At 43.1% G+C, this 9,093-nt stretch overlaps 1 protein-coding gene across 1 annotated transcript; it reads left to right on the top strand.

Annotated features, from left to right (window-relative positions):
- Positions 1 to 266: 266 nt before the first annotated feature.
- On the top strand, positions 267 to 8,380 carry apbb1 (amyloid beta (A4) precursor protein-binding, family B, member 1 (Fe65)). The gene is made up of 14 exons (XM_068715241.1): positions 267 to 396; positions 1,043 to 1,701; positions 2,609 to 2,814; positions 2,899 to 2,958; positions 3,061 to 3,140; positions 3,235 to 3,301; positions 3,428 to 3,574; positions 3,804 to 3,931; positions 4,551 to 4,665; positions 4,782 to 4,863; positions 4,953 to 5,033; positions 5,183 to 5,298; positions 5,502 to 5,678; positions 5,799 to 8,380. Exons 2-14 carry the CDS (start codon positions 1,065 to 1,067, stop codon positions 5,952 to 5,954), a joined length of 2,052 nt encoding a protein of 683 aa, XP_068571342.1. The 5' UTR covers positions 267 to 396; positions 1,043 to 1,064; the 3' UTR covers positions 5,955 to 8,380.
- Positions 8,381 to 9,093: the final 713 nt, after the last annotated feature.

Raw genomic sequence — 9,093 nt, 5'->3', positions numbered from 1 at the left:
CTGGTCAAGGTGCCCAGCAGCTGTTTTCCAGAGGGTCAGAGGTCAAATGATCCATTACAACCCCCTTAAATAAGCATAAACAATTGCTGTTTGGCACGGAAGATATGTATTGTGCTTTACAGATGACGACGTGTGCAGCACCGGATCAATATGTCCAAAAACGGTCGGGAAAAGCCCACTTTAATTCATTAAGTTATCCTCGCGCTCTGTTCCTGGTGTGGAAGCAGTGAGCTCGTGACGTGGATCAGTGACGCAGGTTCGCCCTCCATCACCAGTCGAGCCCACTGACAGAAAAAACACCACCTAGAAACGAAGTCAGTCCTCGGGATTTATGGAAATATGTAGCTAGCTCGCACAGTTCAGTACATTTCGACAACAGGAGATTTAGTGGAGCTGGTAAGTAGAGATTCTTAACATCCGCTCGAGGAAGCTCGTCGCTGTGATTGTCCTGTTTGTGAACGTGAGCTAGCTGAGGAGCTAACAGTAGCCTAGCCAAGATGACTACGGGGATGGTGGCGGGTGGATCCCGTTATTTCCATCTGCGGCCATGACTTCCTATTAATATTGGTGTATTTCAGTACGCAGACTACTTGTGGAACTGGATTTTAGCTAACATGCAGCACACTAAATCTAAAGTGATGCTCTGAGCTCTTGACTGGCTTTATATTGAGCTCAATACAAAATAGAAAAAGGTCGTGTTAGCAAATGGAAGGTGAATCTGCGGAAGTACGTTTCATATTGGTGGGACCACTCCAACAGTGAAGTGAACACGGTGATGGCCAACCCGGATAGACGAACAAGAAACATACTTCTGTCTCCAGATTGTAAAGCTAGTTGCTTTAGCTTACAGCCAATGTAACCAAGGTATTTTAGCGATAGTGACATGGTTTACACTTTGGAATGTATCTGTAGCCAGCAGCCACTGTACATATATCTGAACTTTGATGAGAATATCTGTCGTAATCTCACAATTTTTGTCGCTAGCCTGCTAGCTAGCATGCTAACGGTAATGCTAACACATCTCAACCTCTGTCTCCATCAGCGCTGTTACATGGAAAGTTAACATGGGTGGCCATGATGATGAAGATATGCCATACGTTGTGAACAAACAAAAACAAGACGAAGAGCTGAAGAACAAGCTGAACGACAGCAGTCTCTGGTGTGACCAGGAGTCCACTGGTAACAATGCCAAGTGGCTCAAAGAAGGCCAGAACCAGCTGCGGAAAGTAGCTGAGAACCACCAGGACCAGGACCACAACTGCAACATCAGTCAGAATGGGAACAAGGAGGACTTCCCTCACCAGAACACCACTCAGGAAGAGCAGCAGGGCAACGAGGAGCAGACCAAGTCTCCCAAGATAGCAATGACCCCTGGTCTCAGCCAGGAGGAGTCCAAGAACATCCTCAATCAGCCGCTACTCATCGATACTCTGGAGTCTACAGAAGAGAAAGAGAGAGAAGAAGATGTCAAAGAGAAGGACAAGACATCAGAGGAAGACGAAGAGACCTCAGGTGATGTCAGAGGAGAGACGGCGACAGAAGAACCGATTGACGGTGAGTCTCAGAGGGAGGGCGGTGTTGTTGGGAGAAATGCCTGCCTGCTGTTCTCCAACATAAACGGGACACCGAATGATGAGGAACCCAGCTGGCCTGCTCTGTCTCAGGACAACCCAGCTGACTGCTCTCCAAATGGCAACAGAGGTAAATAGAAGCACATGGGAGATGATGTTTGGGCCACACATTTATGCCATAATACAACATTTGACATGCCGAATAGAGCATGAAAACAACATACCATAACAGATGGAGGAGACGTGGTGAAAGCTTTGGTAGATGGTGTCATTAAACATAATTATACACTGAGGGTCCAGAAGAGGGATTTGCAAATTGGATAAAAGAGCAACACTTTGTTTTTGATTAGCCTTTTTAGCTTTTACAAGCAGTGTATGTATGTATGTATCTATTTGAATGGTTTATAACGCACTATAATGGAGTTGTAACTTAGTGTTTATTATTAATGTGCTTGAAAACAACTTTAACTTTTGTGGAGATGCACCCATAAGTGGAGGCGGTTGTATAAACGGACAACAACAGTGAATGGCAAGGAGTTGTAATTACTGTCAAATAGCTTACAACTACATTATAAACCAGTTATTACATGTCTGTATACTGCTTATAAAGGCTGAAAGGGGAATCTTAAAGTGAAGTGTTACCGATTAAAAGCAGGCATTTTTGGAACTTTTCTGCTACCTATCTAAAAAAAAAAAAAAAAAAAATCTTTATTTTGTACTGCACTTCAGATTCAATATTTTTAATTAGTTTTGGACTTGTCTTTTTTTTTTTTTTGAGCCAAAGGCCCTCTCTTTCACTACATTATTTATATTTTAGTATTCAGTAACAAAAGAGTGGTGTGGTTATTGGTTAAGTTTGTCAAAAAGATTACGTTCCACTTTATCCGATTGTCAGACACCATTACTGCTTTTAAGAATCAACTATTGCATTGTTGTCTGTATACATGTAACAGAACCTGTCCTTGTTATGTTTGTTGTCTTTTTTTCATCCAGACATTAAACAATGTCCGTTTCTCCTTCTGCTCCCTGCCCTTCAGAGTCCTTTTGGGATTCCAGTGCCTTTGAGACGGACACGGACCTGCCTTCAGGATGGATGAGGGTCCGCGATACGTCCGGCACCTACTACTGGCACATCCCCACAGGCACCACCCAGTGGGAGCCTCCTTCACCCCAGGGGAAAGTGGGCGACTCCATGATGTCCTCGACTATGTCCCTGGAGACTACGCCCTGTGAGGAGACTGAGGTGAGGTCGAACCCACATTCGCTTGGGTGGAGGCAAATGCCTCGAGAGTCTGGAGACGCTAATATTTTCTGTTCAATTCTCCAGGAGTCCTGGGCTCATCTTTCCAGCACAGATGAAGGAGTCGGTGAAGGGGAACTGTGGAATGTGAGTTGTGGCGTGAATATAATGTCAAAATACATAAAAGACGGGTTGGCATCTTTGAACAATTCCATTGTTTACTGTTTTTCTTCTCGTCCGTGTCTTCAGGAGGAGGCTGAGGTTGCATCTGATCAAAGTCTGAAGGAGTTCGAAGGGGCGACTCTACGCTATGCATCCATAAACCTGAAGTATGATGAGTTAATAGTTGGCGTATTATCACCTGTTCTTACTCTCTTTCTGTTACTTATCCTTATCGTTTTCTCTCTCTCTCTCTCTTTGTAGTTACAATTGCTCCCAGTCTGAGGAAGAGGAGAAGCTCGCTCCGCTCTGCACAGATTTAGAAACAAAGGTAATTCAGTGTTGAAAGAGCACCGACTCACCACCAATGTCCACCCTGTCACAACACCGTAATTGTTCTTCACCTCCCCTGCGCTGGCCTGTTTTGTGCTAATGAGCTGCATATTTGTGTCCTCAGTGTTTTGCGGTGCGCTCCCTGGGCTGGGTGGAGATGTCTGAGGAGGACATGGTACCCGGCAAGAGCAGCGTTGCTGTCAACAACTGCATCCGGCAGCTTTCTTACCACAAACACAACCTTCATGACACCGCCGGTATCTGGGGAGAGGTGAGGGGATTCAACAGAGCTGCACAGACAATTCCTGTAATGTGTCCACTTTGATGTCGATGCATTTGACAAGATACAAGTTCACACACCGATTTTTTTTTATAATTGTACGTTGTCTACACAAGAAAACCCTGTATTTGGTGGTTATTGATGAACAAAGTGATGTATGACGTTACTTCACCCATTGAGAAAATGAGAATATAATTCCAGGTGTGTGTGTGTGTGACAGGGTAAGGACATGCTGATGGTTCTGGAGAATGACACCATGAACTTGATCGACCCGCTGGGTCAGACTCTGCTCCACGCTCAGCCCATCGGCAGCATCCGTGTTTGGGGCGTTGGCAGAGACAACGGCAGGTCAGTGTTCACAGAACACATGTCGTTACACTACACATGCTTTATTTATCTGACTTTTTAAATTTGCTTTTTAAATAAATCATGCTTCAAAAAGGCTCCTTTTGATCATAGGCCAGTTCCATTTCACGCATGATTGTAATATTTTGGAATAATCATATATTTTTCAGTTGACATGGAGAAAAAAGTCACATCTAGCTGTTTAATGTTCCGTCACTATCCTGTTCCATTTGATCCCCGTTTAAGAGAACGTTCCCCCTCCTGTACTCGTGATTCATCGTGGCTTCTCATGTCATGACAATCTCATTGTACTCTTTTTATATAATCTTTTTTTTTTTTTTTTATTGCACACTGCTGCCCTCTGCTGGGTTGTTGAGAGCATTGCAAGCAAAGACTGTTTCTGCCTTCTTGTCTCACTGCACTCTAACAATGGTGTTTTTCTTTCATGCTGCATTTTCCGGCATGAACAGGGAAAGGTACACATGAACGATTCCTATCTTTTTAAAGCTGTATAAAATATGTAGTTCAAACTGGCTCACACATAATGTTGTATTAATGATTCAATATGTAATTGTGACCTTTTTCTTTTTTCTTTTTTTTTAATTTTTGATTTCTGCTGCAGGGATTTTGCGTATGTGGCTCGAGACAACCTGACTCAAGTTCTGAAGTGTCATGTTTTCCGCTGTGACTCGCCTGCTAAGAACATAGCCACCAGCCTGCATGAGATGTGCTCCAAGGTTCGGCCACAATGGGGATTTAATGTTGCTTTGTTATGAATTCAGTGCAATATCTTGCTCCATGATGTGTTCCTTACTTCAAATTCACAATTTTCTACCCTTTAATTTGACTTCAGATAATGATGGAGAGGAAGGCGACCAAGCCAGGTGTGAGCCGGCTCAGCTCTGACCCGTGTAACCCTGTGGTCCCTATCGAAGGTAAAGTTCCTTTAGGGCCTATTGCACTTTGAATATCTTATGATTCAAAGTGGATGCAGATCACTTGATTCTCCCTCCTTCCTTCACAGAGTTTCCTGCTCCCAAAAATGAACTCTTCCACCGCTTCCATGTTTATTACCTCGGCTGTGAGGCTGTGGCCAAGCCAGTCGGTAAGGAGAGAGAGAGAGAGAGAGAGAGAGAGAGAGAGAGAGAGAGAGAGAGAGAGAGAGAGAGAGAGACCTGTGCCTTGAACTCATTAAACATATATATATTTTTACGGTTAAGTATAATGTGCTTTGTGTATTCCTCTTGTACACAGGTATGGATATAATCAACGACACTCTGGAGGCAGCAGTTAAAGGCAAAGATAAAAGTGACTGGACTCCCGTCTCAGTGAACATCGCACCGGCCACCCTCACAATACTTTCAAAACAGGTAACTAATGAATGACATGAACCCTGGGAGAAAAGTTCTGTTTAATATTTTGTCATATATATATATATATATATATATATATATAATTCTTTTTAAGGTGTCGGAATGACGTGGAACATTGCAAACTGTGAAAATACCACCTTAAGTATTAAAAGTGAACTTTGTGAGTTATTTCGCCGTCGCGTCTCCTTTTGTGTCCGCAGAGTGAGGAGGTGCTGTCGGAGTGCAGGGTGCGCTTCCTGTCTTTCATGGGTGTGGGAAAGGACGTCCACTCTTTCGCTTTCATCATGGCGGAGGGTCCCCAGGATTACACCTGTCACATGTTTTGGTGTGAGCCCAATGCAGCGAGCCTGAGCGAGGCTGTGCAGGCTGCCTGCATGGTGAGTCACGAACAAATACGTGCAAACCGCACAGGTGGAGTCATGAGACGGAGATTTGGATTGTTGTCGTCTTGCGTCCGTAACGCACCATTGACCCCGTTTTGTGTCGTCTTTTCACAGCTTCGTTACCAGAAATGTTTGGATGCGCGTCCGCCCAGCCTGGCCTCCTGCCTGCCCACTCCCCCTGCTGACTCCGTGGCTCGACGGGTCAAGAAGGGGGTGCAGAGTCTGCTGGGCAGCTTTAAGAGCTACAGGTCAGGCCCTCAGTCCCCTTGAGTTGGAGTGAAGATGGTCCACAGTCCATTAAACACAAGGTCCATCACCACAGACCCCCCCCCCCCTCTTCTCAATGTCACTCCCCTCATTGCTCCGCCACAGTTTCGCCTTACGACCGTTTCACTTGTCTAGTCACTAGTCTGGTGTGTGGAATAGTTTGTGAGGAAAATGTGTGTGAAAAGATTGCATTTTATTTCCTATTTTTGGCTTTTACTCCATACACCGATTTCTAAACTCCCACCTCCACACAGATGAAACCCTGGTCTATGTCTTTCTTCTTTCTTTGCTGGGATTCTTTCTGTGAGTCTTAACTATTTTTGTGTTTTAACAGAAACAATGCTATGAATGTTGGATATGGATGTAAAATATATTTACATGCAGACGCTATAATTTGCTTGAAACAGAGGTTGCTAGATTCTCTCACAGAAATGTTCCCTTTTCCCTCCTCGGGTGCAACGATCGTCTCTAACGCTCCTCCTTTTCTACGTTTGAAACAAAGTACGCAGTCGTCGTCGTCAGTCGGTGTCGAGTATCCTAACACTGATTTCCCTAAAGCGTCATTTCACCTCTCTCTTCGCCCCCTTAGGTTGTAAGGAGTTGCAACGTCTTTTAGTCTTCCAAAGAGCTGTGTGGTCATCTGTCACGTAGTGAGCAACCACTGATTTGAGTGTAGTGCGTTTCTCATACATTCTGCATGAACATTTGCAAGTTCAGTGCTAGTGTGCAATAATCAGATGTTCCTGTACGGTGTGGTGATGCGATGGCTGCCTCGTGATTTTTTTTTAATTTTTTTTTTTTTTTTTATTTGTTCACTTTAATGCGAGAGAGTCTGGTTTTTGGATCGGATGCGAGGCCAATGGAACAACAGAGCCATGTTGAGAAAAAAAAAAATGATAGAAATAATTGTAATAAAAGAAACAAAACTCTGGGTTTTCACACAGCCATTTGTCACCAACAAGCTACTGAATAGTACTGTAGAAACTCACCACAAGCTGCATGTTCTGATAGCTTAGAGTTCTGGTGTAGTGCTTGAGACCCCATCGATGTATCCTGTAAATTCTTTCTGTGTTCCTGTGCGGTAAGAGGAGGCTGCAGCGTGTTGTTTGGTGTTTCATAGGCATGTCACTCTAGTTGGTGTCAGTGTTTCTCATAAGCTAGCAGTAGAGCGGTAGACTTCCTGTGAGTTCCTTCACACTGGAGAGACGAGAGCAGGTTGATGTTTGTATTTACAGTTTGTGTATATGCGAAACCTAGAGAGGATTTCTCCACTGGTTTACATTTTTACTTTTTTTTTTTTTTCCCCGGGCCACACTCTGACATGTGTGGGCCCTGGCGAATCTACAGTTAATGTTTGTTTTTTTTATTGTTTCCGCACATTACAGTGTACACAGTTAAGATGATATTCACGTTAGTTTGTTAAGAGTTCCTTTTTTTTTTCTTTTTCTTTTTTTTTTTATATGAAGAAAACACTAATTAGCCAAGTTGTATTTTATCTTTGTGTGTCTGTCAGTGATACATGCTGTACGTAGCACAATAGTAATAGTCGTCTCTAAGGTTAAAGATGCAGTTTGTAAGATGTGTTGGGTGATGTTGACCTCTGCAGGGCATCCGTTTGGCCACGTCGAGACGTCGGTAGCTTCTTACTAGATCTCCTCAGGCTAACACAAGACATACAAAAAAATAAGACGAACCCACTCCAGTCCGTTAAATAACAACCAATATTGTGAAAATGAATGTATAGACAAATACAACTTTGTGTTTATTAGACGAAAATGAATGAAACGGTGGTTTCCTAACGGATAGCATTGTGTCAGTCTGGTGCGTAATGATACATCTGTGGTCTAAATTTAAGCCATTTTTAGATCCTTTTGATTACGTCTCATTTACCCGCTACCAGCGGTGAACCTTTACTCTTTTTTTTTTTTTTTTTTTTAAATAAAAACACTCCTATTTGATTTTATATTTAAAAGACGTTTCCTCAAAAGAAAAAGCAGCCATGAAAGATCTCATGAACTGTTTGTTGAGACGGATTCCCAACAATACAGCTGTCAAGCAGCACAGTGCTTTGTGATTGATGGCCTCTCTTTAAAAAAAAAAAAAGACTTATATTCATAGATTCCTATAGATGTTTTTAACATTTTAGAAGTTCTCGCTAACACTAAAACTCTTACCAACTGCTTCTTTATATGTGTAAGATATAACACTAATGAAAGCTAGTCTACATTGACTCATATTACTGCCATGTCATGTGTCACTTGGAATTATTTTTTGCTGTGTCAGAGTGAGCTGTGTCCAGTCGGTGGCAACAGTAACGCCAGATGAGTTCAAGAACATTAGCAGATTAATTTATTTCTGTTCATGTAAATTAGGTGTATAAAATGTATGTATATAAAAGTCACTGCACAATAAATGTGAACATATCATAACTGTTGAGCTTGTGGTCTTTTCTTTTTTTTTTTGAGATGGGTTTCCATACGTCTGGATCCTACAGCCTGAAGACGTCTCCTTTTGGTTTCTGGTTGTGGAATACATTTTTTTTTTTTTTTCATTTTTTATTAATGGTTTTATCCGTCATTCCCAGCTTTTCCATTAAAATGTAAAAGAAGCCACACGCAACCTGTCTCGCTCGTTTGCATATGCATTAAACCTGCTGACACTGGGGGGGTTTTTTTTACCTTGTGTATTGACAGACCAGCCTTGCAGAGAATAACAAAAAAAAAAAAAGCAATGTTCAGTTCATATCAGCACCTGGTGAGTTCAAAAGGACGGGTGGGGCTGCTTATTGTTTCCCTAAGAGATGGCTTTAGGAGATGAAAGGTGCACATCAAGTGGAATCCACAGACTGGTTCTAATTTCTCGACACAAATATCAGGACTGCCCTGCCAGCGGGGGGCTGGAGCGGGGGGGGGGGGGGGGGGGGGCGGATCAAGGCTCCCGCTGTAATCGCTTCCTTTTGAAGAGAGAGACTGGGACCTCTGTGCTGTTTCACTCATTGACTGAGATGAAACGCGTCGACGTCCTCTGCCACAGTCTGTCCGGTTGCATCATGTGTGTTAAACGTATCGGCGGTGCGTTTCAAAACAAAAGCTTCACTGCAAATGTTTGCTCAGGTTTACGCCACAAGAGTCCACTTGTGAGT

The sequence above is a fragment of the Cebidichthys violaceus genome, unplaced genomic scaffold (assembly GCF_023349555.1).
Source record: "Cebidichthys violaceus isolate CVI_PGR_0920_01 unplaced genomic scaffold, fCebVio1.0.p SCAF_1, whole genome shotgun sequence".
NCBI classification, from domain to species: domain Eukaryota; kingdom Metazoa; phylum Chordata; class Actinopteri; order Perciformes; family Stichaeidae; genus Cebidichthys; species Cebidichthys violaceus.
This window is presented reverse-complemented; position numbering and strand designations above follow the sequence as displayed.